At 40.3% G+C, this 24,250-nt stretch overlaps 1 protein-coding gene across 1 annotated transcript; it reads left to right on the top strand.

Annotated features, from left to right (window-relative positions):
- Positions 1-13,171: 13,171 nt before the first annotated feature.
- On the top strand, positions 13,172-16,799 carry LOC309552618 (zinc finger BED domain-containing protein 4-like; the record flags this gene model as incomplete). The annotated part of the gene is made up of 3 exons (XM_082253559.1): positions 13,172-13,569; positions 13,617-14,050; positions 16,089-16,799. 3 exons carry the CDS (start codon positions 13,172-13,174, stop codon positions 16,181-16,183), a joined length of 927 nt encoding a protein of 308 aa, XP_082109685.1. The 3' UTR covers positions 16,184-16,799.
- Between the last annotated feature and the right edge of the window lie 7,451 nt (positions 16,800-24,250).

Genomic DNA, 24,250 nt, shown 5'->3' with positions numbered 1-24,250 from the left:
ACCTAAGGGATTTGCATAACCAAAGGACATGATATAGTGAGGCAATCACGTCACAATGTCTCTAGCATTTAGCTTTCTGAGATGGGTAGAGTTTGGATAATTTGTATGGGGTAAAATACCACTTACGAACTGTTTTTTGATACATTTCCCAGTGCTGGGTACAATGGGAAGCAGAGTAGGATAATGAAAAGGCTTTTTTCCAGCTAGCATTTGGAAAAGAAGACCCTAAGTCCTCCTCCCACTTGTGCATGGTGGAAGTTTTAGTAAGGGCATTTTAGTAATTAGCATTCAGAAAGGCATAGAACAAGGAAATGTATTTCAACTTGCTATTAGTGTCATGGTGGAAGTGATACATATGGATAGGTAATTTAATATACAAACATAGGGAATGCCTCTGTAGAAAAGGATCATACTCTAATGTAAGTGAAATACTCCCTAGGTTACAGATAATATCGGGAGCAGATATTCTCAAATGGGTGAAGGTTATTATCTACAAATAGGTCGGCATAGAAAGTTGATGTCCTTGCTCTGCAAAGTGTATAGGCTGACATCAGAGATAAAGTGAGGGATAACCGAAATAGGGGTATGAATTTTTCTGTGTGAAGTGGGGAGAAAATATGGGAGTTGAAGTTTGGACCAAATCTTTAGTGACTAAACCATAGTTGGAGAAGATAGCACAATCCTTAGAGACCCTCATTTAGTCACAAAAAAATGGGGCTAAGAGTTCCGTTAGGGGCAGTGGCAGACTCTAGCTTTACCCAGAGTTTTTGTTTGGTGGGGGGTTGATCCAAAACACGGGCTTTGTAGTAAGGATCTATTTTAGATAAACCCTTACCACCTATGCCTTATCACGATAGAATGGAAACATCAGGCAGTTTATCACCCCAAACAAAGCGTTTAAACAGTATTGATGAGTGTGCGGAACAGATAGAGCAATTTGGGAAGTATTATTATTTTCAATGCATCTTTTTCTTCCTGCTGTGGATAATTATTGTGTCCGGTGTTTGGTCTATAATAGGAGATGGAGCTAAATTGAAAAAAGACCTCTTGGATTTCTAGTAGAGAGAGTTTGGGGTTGGAGACCATAAGCATGACATCATCAGCAAAATGGCTTAGCCTCACTGCCTCAGAGGGAAATACCTGTAATTTTCGGGTTGGTTTGGATTCTCTCTGCCAGGGGTTCGATGAGTAGAGAAAAAATAATGGGGGAGAGGGGACATCCTTGTCGGGTACCGTTAAAGATGCTAATTGGGTCAGATAGTATGCCTGAGGTAAGAACGCTTGCAGTGGGAAAGGAGTAGAGATACGATAGCCGACTGGATTCATCCCGTGATACCAAATTTGTTAAAAACGTCTTTGAATAACCCCCAGTGAATCCTGTCAAATGCCTTCTCTGCATCCAAAGAAAGATGCAGAGAAGGTGTTTGAGTGAGGTCAGCTTGGGAAATAAGATTAATCAAGCATCTAGTTCCGTCAGGAGCTTGACGCCCTGGTACATATCCCACCTGATCTGGGTGGATAAGGGAGGTCAGAAAACTTTGAAGTCTAGTTGCTAGCAGTTTAGCATCATTTTTTACATCAGAGTTAAGAAGCGAGATTGGTTTATAATTAGCAGGGAACCTAGCATCTTTGTTGGGTTTCAGAATTATTACAATGATTGGCTGCAGCATTTCTGAAGGGAAAGAGCCAGAGGAGGCAGCCAAGTTAAAGACTTTTAGCAGGTGGGGGATGATATGTTTGGACATCTGTCTATATTATTCATTAGAAAATCCATCAATACCAGGGGACTTGACGGAAGGGAGGGTTCTGATTACCGAGGGAGTCTAGTAAATGGTAAAAGGCTTGGAGATGGTAGCAAAATGATCAGGTGAAAGGGTGAGCAATGTAATGACCTGAAGGAACTTAGCTATACAGCTTGGTGTGGATTGGGGCATAGAGCTGGGGTTCAGGATGCAGTATTTGTTGGTATGATCACCGATCCGGCAAAAGGGAGGGGTTGAGTCTCCAAAGCGGGGGAGGTGAGTTACTAAGACTGTCATCAAAAGTCAAAGTAATTGGGGCATGGTCTGACCAGGATATTACACCAATGTCCAATCTGAGCACATTTTCTAGTGACCTCTCATCCTTAAGGCAAAGGTCGATCCTGAATCACAAAGTGTGGGGGGGGGGGGGTCGATAAAAAAGTAGTTTTTTAAGAACCACGTAGAGATATCCAAACATCAAACAGTTTAAATTTGTGCAGTAAGGGGAGGAGTGCTTTTGCGATGGTTGGTGTTTCCTTGCGGAGGTATCCAAAGTAGGGTCCACGATGGAGTTAAAATACCCTGCCATGGGGAAGTTCCAAAACTTGAGTTAGTAATTGAGCATGAAATTTTTTATGATTGATATTAGGAACATAAAGGTTAACCAGGGTAAATGTTGTTAAGTTCGCAGAGAGGAATTACATAATAACCTTCAGGATCTGATATATCCTTGATATGTTTAAAACAAACAGGGTCTCTGTTGGCAATGAGAACTCCACGGGCCTTTTTGGCCCATTGGCCATATGCACATGCAAATGGTGGAGCTAAAACTGAGGGCAAAGCTAGTTTCCTGGGTAAATAGAATATCCGCTTGCAGGGAGCAGGCTTCTTTTAAAAGGGCAGCCCTTTTGAAGGGGCTATTGAAGCCTTTTGCATTAATGGAAACAATTTTCAATGGCTTGGCAATAGAAGATATGAAGCATCAAGAGTATGTAGCTCCTTACACTTTATCAGAGAAAAAAGTAGGGGAAGAGAAAAAGGCAAAAAATGGGTAAAATTTTCCATGACCTTGTCCATAGAGGTAAAGTGTCTCTTCTGAAGAGAGAATACATTCAGTTCCTCTAATCATTCCTCATAGCTGAGCTCCTCCTTGCCTCTCATCAGTTTGGTTGTTCTTCTCTGCACTATCTCGAGTTCCCCTTCTTTAATATCCTTTTTTTGTGAACTGGTGCCCAAAACTGAACTGCATATTCCAGATGTGGTATTACTTATGATTTGTAGTGAGTTTTTGAGTTAAAATATTATCTCTTTTTCTGGAGTCCATACCTCTCCTAACACAAGAAAGGACTTTGCTTGCTTTGGAAACTGCTGATTTGCAATGCATGCTATTATGATAGCTTATGTTTAACCACTTAATCCCTGGAAGATTTTACCCCCTTCCTGACCAGGGGGTATTTTGCGATTCGGCACTGCGTGACTTTAACGGACAATTGCGCGGTCGTGCAACACTGTACCCAAATAAAATTGACATCCTTTTTTCCCCACAAGCAGAGCTTTTTTTTTGGTGGTATTTGATCACCTGTGCGATTTTTTTTATCATGCGCTATAAACAAAAAAAGAGCGACAATTTTGCAAAAATAACAATATTTTTCACATTTTTTATATGAAATTCCCCCAAAAAAATGTAAAAATCAAACTTTTTTAACATTTTAGGCCAATTTGTTTTCTGCTAGATATGTTTGGTAAAAAAAAAAATCACAAAAAACGTATTTTTATTGGTTTGCGCAAAAGTTATTGCGTTTACTAAGGGAAAGATTTTTGTCATTTTTGTTGTTTTTTTTTTAACGAGTAATGGCGGCGATCTGCGTTTTTTTTTTTGCGGGAATGCGACATTGCGGTGGACAGATCGGACCCTTGACTGACATTTTTGACACTTTTGGGTGTACCAGTGACATTACTACAGTAATCAGTGCTATACATATGCACTGGTACTGTAAAAATGACACTGGCAGGGAAGGGGTTGACTTTATTGGAGAAGGAGGGGTTAAGTGTGTCCCTAGGGGCGTGCTTCTAACTGTGCGGGGATGTGTAACAGCAGAGATCGACGGTCCTACATAGCAGGACCGTATGATCTGTGCTGTTACACAAGGGAGAGTGACAGGCGGCTTTGTTTACACTAGCCGCCTGCCTTTCTCCCTCTGTAACCGACGATTGCGAGTGACCGGTGGACATCGAGTCCGCTGGTCACACGCGCGGGGATCAGAGTAAGTGAGCGGGGGCGGGAGCATGCCTCGGGCGGTGCTCGCTCGCCCCCTATTGGCTCTCAGGCGAGTGACGTACTGGTACGTCACTTTGCCTGGCCGGGGCTGACCGCCGCAGTATATGTACTTGCGGAGGTCGGCAACCGGTTAAGCAGAACACCCCGATCCTTCTCCACCATTGATTCCCCCAGTTGTATTCCCCCTAGTATGTATGATGCATGCATATTCTTAGCCCCCAAGTTCAACCCTGAACACTAGGAGGATGGTGGGTGACCACTTAAATCCTCCTATCCTATGTTATGGATCCAATCCATCTTCTTAATAGAACACAAATTACTTTCTTCCAAAACTATTATTGTATCTGTTGACATTGAATTACTCTACCTAAGAATCCCTCAACAGTTAAGTTTAAGAACAGTGATATCCTTTTTAAATAAATTAAGCATAGTCATTAACACAAATTTTTTTCATCTTATAATTTCTTGAACTCAGTGGAGGTTATTTACTAAAACTGGAGAGTGTAATATCAGCTTCCAGATTTAATATCCAAAGCCTAATTGAACAAGCTGAAGTTAAAAGCTGATTGGCTACGATGCACAGCTGCACCAGATTCTGAGTGCACTAGTGTTAGTACATTCCCCACATTGTTACCCATTACATTCTTGTTTTCAATTGTTCCCACTACCTCCAAGTGCAAAGCATGGTGATGCATGTGCCCATGTGGCTCTTCTCCTGTGAAGAATTGTTAATGTACCTGTGCCACATTGAATGCTCATCCAATCATGTGCAAAAAAAAAATTATCTTCTCTATTTTTGTCAACTCCTTTAAACTGCTCTGAATGAGCCAGACTAATTACAATGTAGCAATCGACACATTGCTACATTGAAATCCCTATTGCTGCTGTAGAAGCTGTTCTGGAAGGGTTGGTTTACATAGGAGAAGAGATGCTCTTGTGATACAGGGCCGATATATTCAACCAGGAAGGGTTGGGTGGGGCGTTGAAGAGGAAACACCACACATGCCCAAAGTATTTAGATTAAGTTTTTCAGGGCATGTGTGGTCACCTAAGCCAAAAACTGGTAAATACTTCTGCACACAATTGAGTGTTTAGAATGAATATAATATGATTATGAGATAGTAAGGCTCCATGTACACGGGACGCTGGAAATGGCGGTTTAGGAGCAGTTGGGCGTTTTTTTCAGAAGCCCCTGAACCCATCTACATTTTATCTTATCTGTCCATGTACACCAGGTCGTTTACAGTCATTTGCAGGCAGTTGCGTTCAGGGACTGTTTTTAGAATGCAATTATTTGCGTTCGAACGTGTGTTTCCCGGCGTTTCAAACGCACAAACGCGTCCGAAACGCGTCTGAACGCGTCCAAACGCGATGACCCGCGTTTAGCGTTCGCATTTTTCCATTTTAAAGGGGAATTTTTTTGACCTCTAGGAACGGTTCTAAACGCAAACGCCCGCTAAACGCCCGCTAAATGCGGGTACAAACGCGACCGAACGGACGTTTCAAACGTCCTAAAAATTCCAGCATTCAAAGGGACTTTTAACAATGTCCCGTGTACATGGAGCCTAAGATTACACCCAGTGATGGTTGTAATTTTGACACTCCTACATAAGCAGATGGAAAAGTATACATAGTTACATAATTAGTAAGGTTGAAAAAAAACACCAGTCCATCCAGTTCAACCTATGATAAGTGTGTGTATAAGTGTTTCTGTCAATAGCACATTGTATACCCCTGTATGTTGTTGTTGTTAAGGTGCCCATCTAAATTTTTTTTGAAACTATCGATGCTCCCCGCTGACACCACTGCTGTGGAAGAGAATTCCACATCCTTACCGCTCTGACAGTATAGAACACTTTACGCAATTTAAGGTTAAACCGCTTTCCTTCTAAATCTATCTAATGACCACTAGTCCCTTTCGCTGAATAGTTTGTTCCCTTTACTAGGGTCGCCAGTATGGTATTTGTACATTGATATAATATTCCCTCTCAAATGTCTCTTCTCCAGAGAGAATAAGTTCAATGTTTGTAGTCTTTCCTCATAGCTGAGATCTTCCAGTCCCTTTATTAGCTTCGTTGCCCTTCTTTGGACTCTCTCTAGTTCCAGCACATCCTTTCTGAAGACTGGTGCCCAGACAGCATACTCGAGATGCGGCTGGACAAGAGACTTAAAGAGTGGGAGATAAGAAGAAAAAGAAGAATCAGCGCAAGATGTCACTACTGGATGGACCACATAAATAGGACTGAACCTAATATAAACATAAATTCAGAAATGATCCCTAATAAACTTATGCAATGCAAATAATGTGTGATGATCCCGAGCTAATAAAGTGTTACAAAATAATTGTACCAAGGTGTGTAGGGTGCTTGCACAAACCAAGAATAAAAGGTTTTAAGAAAGAAATATCATATAAATAAATTTTCAAAGTGATATGAAGAAACTCCAATAAGTGCCCTCTGAAAAGTGAGCCCCTGCAACCACAGGTTGCACAAGAGGTGTGCATATAATAACTGGAATATTCGGTTGAGTTCCTTAATGGAATAATAAATGAGATAGGGTGAGTGCCCTCTGAAAGGTGAACCCCTACAACCAGAGGGTTGTACCACGAGTGCAAGAAATAAAGTGACAGATGTGCCAGTGATTATTATTTAAAACAAATAAGCAACAATAGATGTGCAGGTAAATTGCACGTGAATAATAATCTGAAAAAAATATTCAAACACAAGAGGAAGTATTAACTCGAATTGAGGGAGTAAAGTAGTGCAAAAATTCTGTACCCCACAAAAGAGGGGGGAAGGAGGGGCAAATAATGGTGAAAAAATATGGTGAAAAAGTGTATATCAAATAAATGTTCATAAAAGTTCATAGAAGGTGCAGTGAAGAACGATACTTCCGGTGACAACCCCGTGCAAAAAAACTTCCGTGAGCTAGGAGATCCACATAAGTGTAAAATGGCCGCTCACCTCCATTTACACTCAAAATGAGCGTTTCAGGTATCTATATATAGTCTCCAACATATTGAAGTTGGCATGGACATTGCAGTACCTGAATTGTTTCATCTCTGATTATTGATCCCAACATTTTATAATGACCTCTATTATGGCCCATTTTAAAATATTCTCTTGTTTCGATAATTCTGTATCCTTTATATTCTCCTTTTCTATGTCTTTCTCCTCACAATTTTAATATGATTGTCATTTTATATATGCATAGTTTTATTTATGGATGTTTTATTTACTGTTACCATGATGTTCTTAACCCAGGATGCTCAATTTTAAAATATTCTCATTTAGCAAGATTGATTTTATCAATTTTAAGACTTATCGTGTTTGGAAATATATATGTTTTGTTTCATGGAGACTATATACCATTTGAACACTAGATGGCACCCTTTGCTCCATGAATATAATATAATATTGCGTTTACATGTATTCAACACTAGGTGTCATAGGTAGTCTGAATTAAAGTTCCAGACTTTTATATATGTCGATTGAACACTAGGTGGCGTCTCTGGTTAGATTGCTGTTTAACCAGTGTTTTAAATATGATTACGGCTATCCAATTGTTTTTAAATATCCAGCTTGAATATTTATATTGAGATTGAACACTCCGAGGAACAAAGAGGAAAAAAGATACTGTGGCTATGCCCTCTTCGGTGGCATCTATTTTGCATGTGGGTTAATAGCAGAATGGCGAATATCACTGGTTCCCATGGCTACCAGGATGCTATAAATATCCGAGACCGTCACCCAATGGCTTACCCTTGATAAAGTCACATGATTTTGTGACGCAACGCATCGGGAGAAGCCGTGGTGACGTCACTTCCGGTCTACGGCCGAGACCGTAAGTAGAGGAAGGGACCGCAACTGCGGGATCCTTTACAATATCCAACGCTGATATCTCTCTACCTAACTGTAAGTGCGATTTTATTTATTTATTAAAGCTGTTTCAAACGTACTACACTATGAGAGTCCCCTTTATTACTTTCTCTTGGTAAACGAGTATCACCGGAAGCATACAGCCATCCCCATACACCGGAGGTTACTAGAGAAGTTACATCATCTACCCAGCATAACCAGTGGACTTCCATTGGAATAGTGTGACCGATTGGAAACCTGATCTGGAGGGTCTGCAGGTTGACCTGAAACGCTCATTTTGAGTGTAAATGGAGGTGAGCGGGCATTTTACACTTATGTGGATCTCCTAGCTCACGGAAGTTTTTTTGCACGGGGTTGTCACCGGAAGTATCGTTCTTCACTGCACCTTCTATGAACTTTTATGAACATTTATTTGATATACACTTTTTCACCATATTTTTTCACCATTATTTGCCCCCCTTCCCCCCTCTTTTGTGGGGTACAGAATTTTTGCACTACTTTACTCCCTCAATTCGAGTTAATACTTCCTCTTGTGTTTGGATATTTTTTTCAGATTATTATTCACGTGCAATTTACCTGCACATCTATTGTTGCTTATTTGTTTTAAATAATAATCACTGGCACATCTGTCACTTTATTTCTTGCACTTGTGGTACAACCCTCTGGTTGTAGGGGTTCACCTTTCAGAGGGCACTCACCCTATCTCATTTATTATTCCATTAAGGAACTCAACCGAATATTCCAGTTATTATATGCACACCTCTTGTGCAACCTGTGGTTGCAGGGGCTCACTTTTCAGAGGGCACTTATTGGAGTTTCTTCATATCACTTTGAAAATTTATTTATATGATATTTCTTTCTTAAAACCTTTTATTCTTGGTTTGTGCAAGCACCCTACACACCTTGGTACAATTATTTTGTAACACTTTATTAGCTTGGGATCATCACACATTATTTGCATTGCATAAGTTTATTAGGGATCATTTCTGAATTTATGTTTATATGAGGTTCAGTCCTATTTATGTGGTCCATCCAGTAGTGACATCTTGCGCTGATTCTTCTTTTTATTCTTAACTTATTTTGTTTGTGGTGTCACCTAGGATTTAGCTTCAGAGTCCGGGTGCTCCATTCTATATTCCAGCCTTTAACCCCACCTTTCTTTTAGTGGTAGCGCATAGATTTTTCTCTCTTCTTAAAGAGTGGGAGAATTATCTTTTTATCTCTGGAGTGAATCCCATTTTTAAAACATGCCAGTATTCTGTTGTCTTAGCTTGCATCAGCTTGACATTGCATGCCATTGCTGAGCTTGTCATCTACTAGGACCCCCAGGTCCTTTTCCATCTTAGATTCCCCCAAAGGCTCTCCCCCTAGTGAGTAACTTGCGCTCGTATTTCTGGCACCCAAATGCATTACCTTACATTTTTCAACAATAAACCTCATTTGCCATGTAGATGCCCACCCCATTATTTTGTTCAGGTCTTCTTGTTCGGTTTCCACATCCTGCGTAGAAGTTATTGCCCTTCTTATTTTAGTATCATCCGCAAATACAGAGATTAAGCTGTTTATCCCATCCTCTAGGTCGTTTATGAATAAATTAAATAGGATTGGTCCAAGGATAGATCCTTGGGGGACCCCACTTTCCACACCAGACCATTTTGAGTACTCCCCATTTATCACCCCCCTTTGGACTCGCCCCTGAACCCAGCTTTTAATCCAGCAGTGCCCACCATTGCAGCTCATCAGTGCCCCCTATCAGTGCAGCTCACCAGTGCCTCCTATCAGTGCCCATCAGAGCAGCAAATAAGTGCCACCTACCAGTGCTCATCGGTGAAGCGCATCAGTGCCACCTATCAATGCAGCTCATAAGTGCCACCTATTAGTGCCCATCTAATGGGTGAGGCCTACCCATCAGTGCAGCTAATCAGTGCCACCTAGCAGTGCCCACCAGTGCAGCTCATTAGTGCCACCTATTAGTGCCCATCTGATGGGTGAGGCCTACCCATCAGTGCAGCTAATCTGGGCCACCTAGCAGTGCCCACCAGTGCAGCTCATCAGTGCGACTCATCAGTCCTGCCTATCAGTGCAGCTTATCAGTCATGCCTATCAGTGCAGCTCACCAGTGCCGCCTATCAATGCCCATCACCTATCAGTGTCCATCTGTGCAGCTCACCAGTGCCACCTATCAGTGCAGCTCATCAGTGTCACTTATCAGTGCAGCTCATCTGTACCACCTATCATTGCCCACCAGTGCAGCTCATCAGTGCCATCAGAACAGTCTGGCTGCATTGATGGACACTGGTGAGACTGGATTGATGGGCATTGGTGAGGCTGCATTGATGGGCACCACTGAGGCTGAGCTGATGGGCACTGATGAGGCTAAGCTGATGGGCACTGATGAGGGTGGATTGATGGGCACTGATGAGGGTGGATTGATGGGCACTGGTGAGGCTGCATTAATGGGCACTGATCAGGCTACATTTATAGACACTCGTGAGGCTGCATTGATGCATTATTTTTGTTAAAACAGGTGAGCTGATTCGTGATCGTGAATCGTTGGTTCAATGGGGGACTTGCCTGCACTTGCCCCACAGGTCTACGGCTGCCAGCCCAGCCCAAACATGGCAGAAGACAGTAGTCGAGCTCCACAAATAGTCATGTTTGGCTATAAGGACTTTGAACTGGACTGTGCCAATAAGATTTGCCAGATGCAAAATATGCACCCCAAGAATATCTGACACGACAACCACAACGTCAAATTTCATTCGACATTTCAAGAGCCACAAGGAAAGGTAAGAAAGTCATCTCTTTATAGTCAGTTATAGTCAGTTTCACTAAGATCTATAACGATTACTAATGTAATGAATTTATCTTTTCTGTTTGTCATAATTTGTCCTTGGTTGCATATTATGTTTTTTTTCTTATTAGATATATGACCATTATCATTAGATTCATTACTGTGATACGTCTCGCAAATAGATGTATTGGGGAATTTTGACTATAACATTGGCGTATTCTGAATTTTAATGTTGAGGGGCATCTTAAAATGAGCGGGCTGCTCTATCTGTATTAAATGTGAGCATTTTCAAGTGTTTGTGTGGACTGCATGTGAAAACTAAAAAGCATTGCGCTTATACCATACTGAATATTTTTTTTAAATCCATGGAGATATGATGAATATCTCAAATCCAAGATACACTGCAGCAATCTACAGCAGCCATCCATGTCACAATTCATTGTGCCCCAGACTACTACATATCCAGTCAACTACCCTCGACAAAAAGTCATTACAGAAGCAATAATATCTGATCATTAATTGCAACATGCCCCTGTCTATCACTGACAACAAGCACTTCATTCATTTTCTCTCCATTATGGACACAAAATATACTACAGCGAGCCGCAGAATCATCACCTCAAGACTTGACAGGGTGGTGTCTGAGAGACAATCAAAACTAATAAGTGAAATGGCCACAGTTGAAAATCTGTCTGTCATTGTGGACATCTGGTCAGACAGAAGAATGAGAGGCTACCTTGGCGTCACCGCTCACTGGATGAACACTGCAGCAGATGCTATAACGTTGAAATCTCATCTACTAGCTTGCAACCGGTTCAAGGGGTCACATACGGGAGAGAGAATTTGTGAAGAATTTGAACAAATACAACTGCAAGAAAAAGTATGTGAACCCTTTGGAATGATATGGATTTCTGCACAAATTGGTCATAAAATGTGATCTGATCATCATCTAAGTCACAACAATAGACAATCACAGTCTGCTTAAACTAATAACACACAAAGAATGAAATGTTGCCATGTTTTTATTGAACACACCATGTAAACATTCACAGTACAGTTGGAAAAAGTATGTGAACCCTTGGATTTAATAACTGATTGAACCTCCTTTGGCAGCAATAACTTCAACCAAACGTTTCCTGTAGTTGCAGATCAGACGTGCACAACGGTCAGGAGTAATTCTTGACCATTCCTCTTTACAGAACTGTTTCAGTTCAGCAACATTCTTGGGATGTCTGGTGTGAATCGCTTTCTTGAGGTCATGCCATAGCATCTCAATCGGGTTGAGGTTAGGACTCTGACTGGGCCACTTCAGAAGGTGTATTTTCTTCTGTTTAAGCCTTTCTGTTGTTGATTTACTTCTATGCTTTGGGTCATTGTCCTGTTGCAACACCCATCTTCTATTGAGCTTCAGCTGGTAGACAGATGGCCTTAAGTTCTCCTGCAAAATGTCTTGATAAACTTGGGAATTAATTTTTCCTTCAATGATAGCAATCCATCCAGGCCCTGAAGCAGCAAAGCAGCCCCAAACCATGATGCCCCCACCACCATACTTCACAGTTGGAATGAGGTTTTGATGTTGGTGTGCTGTGCCTCTTTTTCGCCACACATAGTGTTGTGTGTTTCTTCCAAGCAACTCAACTTTGGTTTCATCTGTCCACAGAATATTTTGCCAGTACTGCTGTGGAACATCCAGGTGCTCTTGTGCAAACGGTAAACGTGCAGCAATGTTTTGTTTGGACAGCAGTGGCTTCCTCTGTGGTATCCTCCCATGAAATCCATTCTTTTTTAGTGTTGTACGTATTGTAGATTCGCTAACAGGGATGTTAGCATTTGCCAGTGACTTTTGTAATTTTTTAGCTGACACTCTAGAATTCTTCTTCACCTCATTGAGCAGTCTGCGCTGTGCTCTTGCAGTCATCTCTATAGGACGGCCACTCCTAGGGAGAGTAGCAGCAGTGCTGAACTTTCTCCATTTATAGACAATTTGTCTTACCATGGACTGATGAACAGCAAGGCTTTTGGAGATACTTTTATAACCCTTTCCAGCTTTATGCAATTCTTAATCGTAGGTCTTCTGAGAGCTCTTTTGTGCGAGGCATCATTCACATCAGGCAAACCCAGAACTGGTGTGTGTTTTTTATAGGGCAGGGCAGCTGTAACCAACACCTCCAATCTCATCTCATTGATTGGACTCTAGTTGGCTGACATCTCACTCCAATTAGCTCTTGGAGATGTCATTAGTCTATGGGGTTCACATACTTTTTCCACCTGCACTGGGGATGTTTACATGGTGTGTTCAATAAAAACACGGCAACATTTCATTCTGTGTGTGTTATTAGTTTAGATCACATTTTATGACCGATTTGTGCAGAAATCCATATCATTCCAAAGGGTTCACATACTTTTTCTTGCAGCTGTATGTGAGCAGTATAAAATCAAACAAAAGATTGATCATATCATTTGTGACAATGCACAAAATATGAAGAAGGCATTCACCACATGTTTTCCCAGTTCAGCTGAAGCAGATGAGGATGATGATGATGACTGCCTTGATGATGCAGAACTTTGGAATGCCCTTCCAGTGGATGAGGAGGAGAGGCTGAATGAGACATTGACCTCCAAAAGTCAGCATAGATTACAGTGCTTTGCACACACACTACAATTGGTTGTTGGTGATGGTCTTAAAGAGACCAGGGCTGTCAGTTCAGCTCTGGCCAAAGCATTGCAGATCAGTTCTCTGCTCCACACAAGTACTTCTTTTAAGGAGGAATTTGAGAAAGAATTTGGCCAACGTGGAGTTCCTGCTTCTGTTGTTACTCAATGGAATTCCACTTTCCGACAGCTAAAGTCCTTGCTTAGCTGTGACTACCAAACTTTGTGAATGGTCTTGGATTTGTTTGTAATTTTACATTTTTGTGTTTTAGATCTAATTTTCCAGGAGGACACAGAGAGATTATTTTCACTCTAAGAGAGTGGGCTCAGATTAAAGAACTGGTCAGCATTCTGAAGCCCTTTGCTGATGCCACTGATCTCACTCATGGAGAGAAAGTTGTAACCATAAGTGCTGCGATTCCCTGTGTTCTGTCCCTCAACAATCACTTGGAAAACCATAAAGTAAGAACACAATACTTGGTCAACCTAATCCACAATCTTCAAAGATCACTGCAAAGAAGATTCAAAGGCATCTTTGTCAATGTAAAAATGTCTCAGCCAGAGACAAATGAAGGAATCCTGCCATTCTCTGATCCTGTTTATGTCAAAGCAGCTGTTCTTGATCCAGCCTTTGGGGTAATGTGGATAGAGCACGATGTATTGGTTGATGACAAGCTGAAGGAACAGTTGACCATGGAAGTAAAAAGTAAGTGATAGGCTAATTTTAGAATGAGACCCCATACTATATGACATTATTAGTAGTATTTATTTATTTTTTACAGAAAAAATTGGAAGTGCTGCACAATAAACCATTAAAAGTTTGCAATCTTGATTTAAACACCCAAGTAATCTTACTCCTAAATGATTCATTCACAAACATTCATAATGTTCATTCATAAACTTAATGATCCATCCAAGAGATTCTTCCAAAACACTGATTCATCCAGTAATGAAACAAGTGACGCCTTTATATGTGAGACATTGAATCATTTATTCAGTTTCTGACAGCTTAAAAATCTTTTAAATTCAATATTTTTAAATAGACTACAGCAATTAGCATTGTGTCAGAATATTTAGTAAATTACATGAAATTTATTTGTAAATAATTGTTAGATAATTGTCTATGTATCCAGAATCATGCAGCTCTAGAACAGTGTTTTTCAACCTTTTTTCAACCAAGGCACCCTTTACAATCTGGCAGAATCCCGAGGCTCACCAACCAAAAATGTCGATAAAATTATATTTATGAGAAGCCACAGGTAACGCACATGAAAACAGCGGGTATTCTGCGCAACACCTGCGCTGCTGCCAAACAGAAGCAGATGTGCAAGCAGAATACAACATAAAAAAAAGACATGCAGTTTCCATTAACAATAATACAGATGATTGCTTTTTTTTTTTTTTTTTTTTTGCTTTTAAATGTAATCACCAACTTTTTACTCTTTTTTATGTAAAATAAATATACATAGATAAGATATGGGGGTTTTAAATGCTGTATTATTGTTAATGGAAACTGCACTTCTTTTTTAATGTTGTATTCCGCTTGCACATCTGCTTCTGTTTGGCTGCAGTGCTGGATACCCGCAGTTTTCATGTGCGTTTCCTGTGGTTTCCTACTTCTATTATGTCCCTCATTTTTGGTGTGCTTTCAGAAAATGCACCAAAAATGTAGGACATAATAGAAGTTTATGAGAAGCAACAGGTAACGCACATGAAAACAGCGGGTATTCTGCGCTACACCTGCGCTGCGGCCAAACTGAAGCAGATGTGCAAGCGGAATACAACATAAAAAAAAAGACGTGCAGTTTCCATTAACAATAATACAGATGATTGCTTTTTTTTTTTTCTTTTAAATGTAATTACCAATTTTTTACTCTTTTTATGTAAAATAAATATACATAGATAAGATATGGGGGTTTTAAATGTTGTATTATTGTTAATGGAAACTGCACTTCTTTTTTAATGTTGTGGCAAACAGAAGCACATGTGCAAGCGGAATACAACATAAAAAAAATGCAGTTTCTATTAACAAAAATACAGCATTTAAAACCCATGTATATTTATATTACTTGGTGAAATGGAGAAAGCAAGAACAGGTAAGTGTTAAGATAGTGACAGTCCATCCATTATAATATTCTGATGTTATAATTAATAATTAACTCACAGAGCCACTGAAGCCACTCCTGTTCTTCTTCTCTGCTGGAACTTGTCTTGAAAAGCGCGCCAGCAGCAGCTCCCGGGACCGCGGCTCTCACCTCCCAGCAAGCACTTGCCGATCCTCGCATAGCAACCGATGACATCATCAGTTGGCATAGACGTCATCGGTTGCTAGAAGTAATGATTAAGCACACAGTCAGTGTGTGAAACGCGTCTACCTTGTCACGATTGTCATATTTGGATGTCCAGTCAATAAACCTGGATTTTGACTCAACCTGGAGTGCTGCCAATTCCTTTTCTTTTGGCATAGACGCTGTCGGGAGGCCGGAGCAGCTTCCGGATCGCAACTGGCAGCGGAACTGAATTTAGCCGTCCCTTCAGCCACAATCAGAATGTAGAACGGTTTGTCTGCTAATATTACTGCAAGGAAAACATTTCTTTAGGATTAATGCACATTTGGGTCATTTTGTCGCGGCACACCTGGGGACTCCTCACGGCACACCTGTGTGCCACGGTACACAGGTTGGGAAACACTGTTCTAGAATATTGTGTAGGTTTATTTGTAATTTTACATTTTTGTGTTTTAGATCTAATTTTCCAGGAGGCAGAGCATACCAATATGGAACAGACAGGTCTGGAACAGACAGGTCATGGAGATGAAGAAGAGCAAATCAAAAGGTGATGAAACTGGGCTATTCTTATACCACAAAAAGCATAAGAAATCCACTCATTTCAGCCCTGCTGCCCAGCTCAACCATTACCTGGATAATTGTGATGGCCAGAACTGCCTTTTGTTTTGGGGAATGAACAAGAAGAAAATGCCTTCACTGTTCCAAATGGCAATGAGGGTATTAGCTGTGCCTGCTTCAAGCGCACCTGTCGAGCGTGTGTTCAGTCATGGGGGGATTATTATGCGGCCCCATCGTTCACAGCTTAGTGCCATTGTCTTGGCAAACCTTATTTTTTGTAAATGCAACACATTTTAGACATTTTAGTAAACGTTTTGTGTAAACAACAAATTTAATTTTATTTTCAGATATTAATGTAGCACAGATATGGTATGCATATGATTCGTATATAGCAAATGTATATACATAATATATGTATACAAGTTCATCTTTTCTGTGCAAAAATAAAAATATGTATCAAAAAAATTTACTTCTATTTATTTTAGTACTGTGACTTGACCTGACTTGACTTGAAACGTTTTAGGACTCGACTTGTCTTGCTTAGGGTGAACCCTTCACTTGACTTGTCTTGCTTGATTTAGCTGAACTGTGACTCGAGACTTGATGGTTAAGACTTTGAGACTTGCTTGGACTTGACCATGTGTGACTTGTCCCCACCTCTGGTAAAGGTTAATAATTTCAAAAGTCAGGCATAAAATGCTTCATCACCTTTGCATGTCTACACTCACTGGACTAAAACGTAACTTTTATTAATTCATATTAAATCTTTTATTAGAGCCCCAGTTTTCAGTGTGCTTGAATGAAACATACAGGTTTTCATCATATATTATTTGAGTATAATCAAGCTGTCTTGATATTTCATGCTTATCGCTACAAAATTATCTCTCTCTCTCTCATGTTTTTATCTCTTGCCTGAAGACTGATAGGAAGGTAAAGGCAAGTTGTTCTTATAATGCCATAACAACCTTCATTAAAAGTTCTAAGTGCCCCTAGCTCTTATTCCAACATATTTAATCTAAAAGCATGGTTTTATCAGCAGAATGCTATGTGCTGAGGTTCATTTTGTGCACGGTAACATCATATTATAGTCAGTGCTAGAAGCTATAAAATTATTTTAAACATGAGTGCACAGCATGTTGGAAAAGGAATTTAGAGAACTTAGCTTCTTAATGAAAGTTGTTATAGTTACCTTTTTTTTTTTTTTGTTCTAATTGTTGGCTTGAATCATACACTACCTGTAACAAAGAATACATTTTTCTTTAGGGTAAAATGCACACATTTTCTTGTTTATATATAGAATTTTAAATGGGATTTTTCTTTTATAAATTTTGCCACTTTACTTTTTATTCAAACTAAGGCTTGTGATTGTTTCCAGTGACCACTGTTGTGTTAAACTATAACAGGGTTACAAAACAAAATGAGGTACTTCAATCCACTAGTTTCAAATGCTCTGTTATTTGCCTGAATTTAATTACACTGAAAAATATGGTCACATAAAACTGTGTTATACAAGTAAACTGGCTTCTCATTTTTTATTTCTATGACATTCATTAAATTGGAGCATTGTAAATGATTTCCTTCATTTTCTTTTGCTACACTGAATGTTCTTTAATAATCATCCTGTCTTTTATAATAGCATCAAACATTATGCTGTTTATGTAAACTGAACCTGTCATTCACTCTGAATATTTGATACCTAAAGTCGTTGTTAGCAAGAACTAGGTCCTTGATTTCCATTCACTTACACTATATATCTATGCTCAGAATATGTACTGTAGTATGCTCCTGTAGACTATGTGAGCTAGGGATGCTTCTTTGTATCATCAAGAGATAGGTATCTGGCTTCATTTTATTTGACTGAGGAATTTCTGTTACTCATTAGTAATTATTAATTAGTTGCTAGAGGAGTGTGTTTTAGAAATGCTTCGAATAAATGTGTTCTATGTTGCTATATGAAGGATACATGAGCTCTCATTAATATGAGAGAACAAACACTATCTTAGTTTTCCCTTCTGTGCTGCCTTTGCTTTGATTGCTGTTTTGCCATGGTGCATTCTGAGAGAATAAAGTCTGCAGAAGATTTATTTTAAATGGTCTGAACTTCTTTTGATTGATATTTAGCTACTTTTATACCGCTGAACGTCATATGAGGTCCTAGGCTTTCAGTGGAGATATTTAAATGATGCCTTCAGCTAAAGGCATCATTCAGATATATATTTTTTCTGCCGGTGATTCCCTGCCCATTAAAACAATCATAGTGGCAGTTCAGCCGCTTGATTGTTTTTACACACGAGCCAGAGAAGGAAACCAGCGGTAGCAGCAGAAGTTTACTATAGAGCTAACCAAGGACCAGATGATTCCCGGTCATCTCTATGACTCTCAGAGGCCGGGTGCGACGTTATGACTTCACGTCCGGCCCCGGCAGTTGTAAACATTGCCGTGTGTTTGGCTGGAAGGCCTGAGATCGGTTTATATTTATTTTTTTGATCTAAGGCTTTCCAGCCTGGGGGAGAGATCTGGGGACTTCTAAACCCCAGATCTCTCCATAAAGAGGACCTGTCATGCCCTATTCCTATTACAAGGGATGTTTACACTCCTTGAAATAGGAATAAAAATGATAAAAAAAAATAATTAAAGGGAAAGTGTAAAAATAAAAAAATAAACTAAACAGTAAAAAAAAAATGAAAGCGTCCCTGTCTCCTTGTGCTCACATGCAGACGTGAATGCATATGTAGGTCGCTTCTGCATATGTAAATGACATTCAAACCACATGTGAGGTATTACTGTGAACGTTAAAGCGAGAGCAATAATTCTAGCACAAGATCGCCACATATGTAAACGATGTTCAAACCACATATGTGAGGTATTGCCACGAACGTTAGAGCAAGAGCAATAATTATAGCACAAAACCTCTTCTGTGACTGTAAACTGGTAACCTGTAGGGATGATCGAAAGGTTTGGGTCGACCATCGGTTCGACCCGAACATTGACTGTTCGAAATTCGTCCGAATTCCGAGCACTGTAATACAGGGATGTGGAAGAGAGTGGAAGCAGTTCTGTTACTCCTGCTGCAAAGGTGTTATTTAGCAATTATTAGTGTAAGGAAAGGGATATCTAGTGTAGTTATGGTACTATATACCACTATAGTTAGATTCAATAATCTAGTTTCTGTAGGGAAAGTGTTAAGTGTCAGGGTGACTGTAGTGTAGTGTAGGGTGAACTGACTGCTATGTCAGGGTGACCGCCATAGAAAAAAGATTGTTTGTCTTAGAATTGCAGTAGAGCAGGGATGGGGCTCCGGTACTTTCACACCTGGGCGTTTTTGTTTCAGGCGTTTATTGGGCTTTTTTGTGGACGTCTTTGGAGGTAGGCATGACATCTGAACTTCTGTGTAGGGGTATATATACACACACACATATATGTATATATACACATACACACATATAGGTGTAAAAGTAGCGCTAATTAAATTATTTGCAGGGATAGGGTTCCGCTCCTATCACACCTATATGTGTGTATGTGTATATATATATACATATATGTGTTTGTGTATATATACCCCTATACAGAAGTTCAGATGTTATGCCTGCCTCCAAAGACGCCCAAAAAATGCCCAATAAACGCCTGCAACAACACACCTTGGCGTTTTTGTTGCAGGCGTTTATTGGGCATTTTTTGGGCGTCTTAGGAGGCAGGCATGACATCTGAACTTCTGTATAGGGGTATATATACACACACACATATATGTATATATACACATACACACATATAGGTGTAAAAGTAGCGGAACCCCATCCCTGTGCTAATGAAATTATCTGCAGGGATGGGGTTCTGCTCCTATCACACCTGTATGTGTGTATGTGTATATATACATATATGTGTGTGTGTATATATACCCTTATACAGAAGTTCAGATGTTATGCCTGCCTCCAAAGATGCCCAAAAAATGCCCAATAAACGCCTGCAACAACACACCTGTACATTTTTGTTGCAGGCGTTTATTGGGCATTTTTTGGGTGTCTTTGGAGGCAGGCATGACATCTGAACTTCTGTATAGGGGTATATATATACGCACACACATATATGTATATATACACATACACACATATAGGTGTAATAGTAGCGGAACCCCATCCCTGCGCTAATGAAATTATTTGCAGGGATAGGGTTCTGCTCCTATCACACCTGTATGTGTGTATATATACATATATGTGTGTGTGTATATATACCCCTATACAGAAGTTCAGATGCCATGCCTGCTTCCAAAGATGCCCAAAAAATGCCCAATAAACGCCTGAAACAAAAACGCCCAGGTGTGAAAGTAGCGGAACCCCATCCCTGCGCTAATAAAAATTTGAAGAAAAATGATCTTTTTTTCTGGTTCTGGACATGCTACAGAGCTGAAACTTCACAGGTACACCTTTTAGACCCCCCAGACACTAAATCCAAAGAAATCTCATTTATTTTTTTTTTCTATTTTTTTTTAATAATTTGCTCTCTATCAAAAACGACAATTTTTAAGAACTTTTTTTTGTGTGATTAAGTCCCTGGGGCATGACCCAGAACCCTAGGCACTTTTTAGGGGCATTTATTGGGTTTTAGGGCTTCAAAATGGTGTTTTTTGATTACTGAAGTTCGGGTCCCATTGATTTCAATGGGGTTCTGGAATCTGGACCCGAACTTTCGGGAAGTTCGGGTGTTCTGGTCGAACCAAACTTTTCAAAAGTTCGATCATCCCTAGTAACCTGTAAAAATCTTTAAAGCGTAGCCTATGGAGATCCTTAAGTACAGAAGTTTGGCTCCATTCCACGAGTGTGCGCAATTTTAAAGCGTGACATGTTAGGTATCTATTTATTCAGCGTAACATCCTTGTTCACATTATACAAAAAAATGTAGCTAACTTTTGTATTTTTTTTTTTTTTTAATTCATGAAAGTGTTTTTTTTTTCTCAAAGAAATTGCGTTTGAAAAATTGCTGCGCAAATATCGTGTGACATAAAAAAATTCCAATGACCACCATTTTATTCCCTAGGGTCTTTGCTAAAAATATATATAAAATGTTTGGAGGTTCTGAGTAATTTTCTAGAAAAAACTTCAGGATTATTACATGTAGGAGAGGAATGCCAGAATTCACCTGGTATGGAAGCGTTTAACACCCAATAGTGGACCCCCCAAAAATGCCTGCAATTGCCTTCTTTATCCTAACATAATTTTACCGCTTGCCGACTGCTCACAGTATATTTACTGCGGCAGTCAGCCCCTCACAGGCAGAGTGACGTAGGTCTACGTCGCTCGCCTGTGAGGTTCTGGGGAGTGAGCGCGCGCCCGCGGAGGGGGAGAGGGAGAATGTCAGGCAGCTTGTGTAAACAAGCCACCTGTCATTCTCCTCGCTGTAAAGACACTGATCACACGGATCTAGTATGTAGATCCGTTGATCAGTGTCCTTACAGCTCAAGCCACAGCCAATCACAGTAGAAAGCACGCCCCTAGGGATACACACAGCCCCTCCCTCCCAAATAAAGTTAACCCCTTCACTACCAGTGTATTTTTACAGTAACAGTGCATATGTATAGCACTGATTACTGTAGAAATGTCACTGGTAACCCCAAAAGTGTCAAAAATGTCAGTCAAGGGTCCGATCTGTCCGCCGCAATGTCGCAGTACCGCAAAAAAAATCGCAGATCGCCGCCATTACACGTTAAAAAAAAACAACAAAAATGACAAAAATCTTTCCCTTTGTCAGTAAACGCGATAACTTTTGCGCAAACCAATCAAAATACGCTTTTTGCGATTTTTTTTACCAAACATAGGTAGCATAAAACAAATTGGCCGAAAATGTTAAAAAATTTTGATTTTTACATTTTTTTTGGGGGAATTTCATATAAAAAAATGTGAAAAATATTGTTATTTTTGCAAAATGTACGCTCTTTTTTTGTTTATAGCGCAAAAAGTAAAAATCGCACGGGTGATCAAATACCACCAAAAGAAAGCTCTGTTTGTGGGAAAAAAAGGACGTCAAATTCGTTTAGGTACAGCGTCGCACGACCGCGCAATTGTCCATTAAAATCATGCAGTGCCGAATCGCAAGATACCCCCTGGTCGTTTAGCAGGAAAATCCTCCGGGGCTTAAGTGGTTAATGCCCACCTGCATACAGTTTGCTAGAAAGGAGTTTTATGAATATGAAAACCCTGTTTCTGATGCTAAACCCCACTTACCTTCTCTTGTCAAATGAGGATATACCTGTTGGCCAGAAAGGAACTCGCATCTCTCTTTCTTATGCTATACACAGACAAATGGTGGTATAGCAGTTTGAAGAAATGAGTATCTTAAGGTTGATTATTTTATCTATTAAATGTCTATTTATTGTAGGTATTTATATAGCACAGGCAATTTACACAGTACTTTTCATACTGTACATTTATATAAATCCCTGCCTTTAAGGAGCTTTCAATCTAAGTTCTCCAACACACATATTTAATCCAATTGTTCAAAAAGCATGTCCTTGGGGAGTAGATGGAAACTGGAATACACATGCAAGCACATGGAGAATATGCAAACTCCAGGTGGATCCTGGATTCAAACCCAGGATCTACATACTAAAAGACAAAATTGCTAACCACTAAGTCACCGGGATGCCCACAAATTGCTTACATAAAATCTTGTTCATAGACAAATATCAAATTTGCCCAGGTTCTTCCCCAATGGATTGGGGCACACAAACACAGTCACTCTTTTCTTCAATAAGTTGAGGAAATTGAGTGGGATACTCCAAAAACAGAAACTATGTACAAGTTGAGAACAGTGAACTCTTCCCTGTAAAGCTGAGGTAGAAGTCTTTCATATAGCAGACTGTGGACTTTGTAATGGAAGCAGTTAACAGCACACCAGCTTCCTGCTTTAGAGCAGCAAGAGCAGAGACCCTTCACATATAACTAAGTAGGATAAGCTCTTCAGAACAGCAGCCAATGTTCCCTTAAGCAAACACACAGCTGACTCTCTAGCAAAAGAGGTGTGGCAGCAGCCCAAAAGTCCCTAAGATCTCTCACAACTGTAAGTACTCACAAAAGGTCCAGGGACAGTTGGTTGACTCCTTCCAATTTCCAAGCGGCACCTTTATCCAGTGATACCAGACCAGACCTTCAGCAGATAGCTTACACATCCAGGCTCCCAGGTCACCCACCTGAGGCCTCACAGACAGCAAACACATGACAGCTATGCCCTGGAGGGTAGCAAGCCCTCCAAACTGGACTAATTCTTTACAGAAAAAACCCTGAGCCCAGTGTTCTCAGAGAATATATACATTCGTCCAGCATGCCTTCAGGGCCCAGCTCCCTGGTATTGGCCAGTGTTGTGGAAATTTTATTAGAACTACTGTGGACATTTTTGAGGGTGTGTTTTATTTAGCTTATCAGTATGGCTCCTGTTGTCGGTTTGCTTGCAATATGCTCATTAGAGTGTGTACAGGCGAACCAGCATTGAGGAAAGACTACTGGCATTGAAAACCTTCCTGCAGGTAGAGGTCCATGTGTATTGCGGTGCGGAGATCAAGGAGCAAGCAGCAAAGATATGACCAACAGTGGGGTCCCCTGTATAATGTGCAGATGTGTTCCCTCGCCGGGGATATGTTTGCTCTGTGAAGTCAATATCATTTTGATATCTACCTGCCTTTATGAAGGGATACATGCTCATGTCTTTATACTGTGCCTGATCACCATAGAAGAAACAGCATGGCTCTTTCCCTGCAGATAGCCTCACATCTATGGGAACAGTAGTATAATCCTATTAGGCATTGTTCTCTGAGCCTTGCTGAGTTAGATTCACGCTAGTAGTAGTGGCGGGTGTGCATGCATGAGTTTGATCAGAGCAGCATTCACGGTTCATTCATTCCTAGATGTATAGGGAGAGGTATAAGCAGCAGAAAGAGAGAAGTGCTTATGCCGCTGTACAGAACACTGGTGAGACCTCACTTGGAGTATTGTGCGCAGTACTGGAGGCCATATCTCCAGAAGGATATAGATACTCTATAGATACTCAGGACTAGATTTCCCATGACGCTCAGG

The sequence above is a fragment of the Pelophylax lessonae genome (assembly GCF_965119305.1).
Source record: "Pelophylax lessonae genome assembly, chromosome: 4".
NCBI lineage: Eukaryota > Metazoa > Chordata > Amphibia > Anura > Ranidae > Pelophylax > Pelophylax lessonae.
The sequence above is the reverse complement of the archived record's forward strand: the minus strand, read 5'-3'. Positions and strand labels throughout refer to the sequence as shown.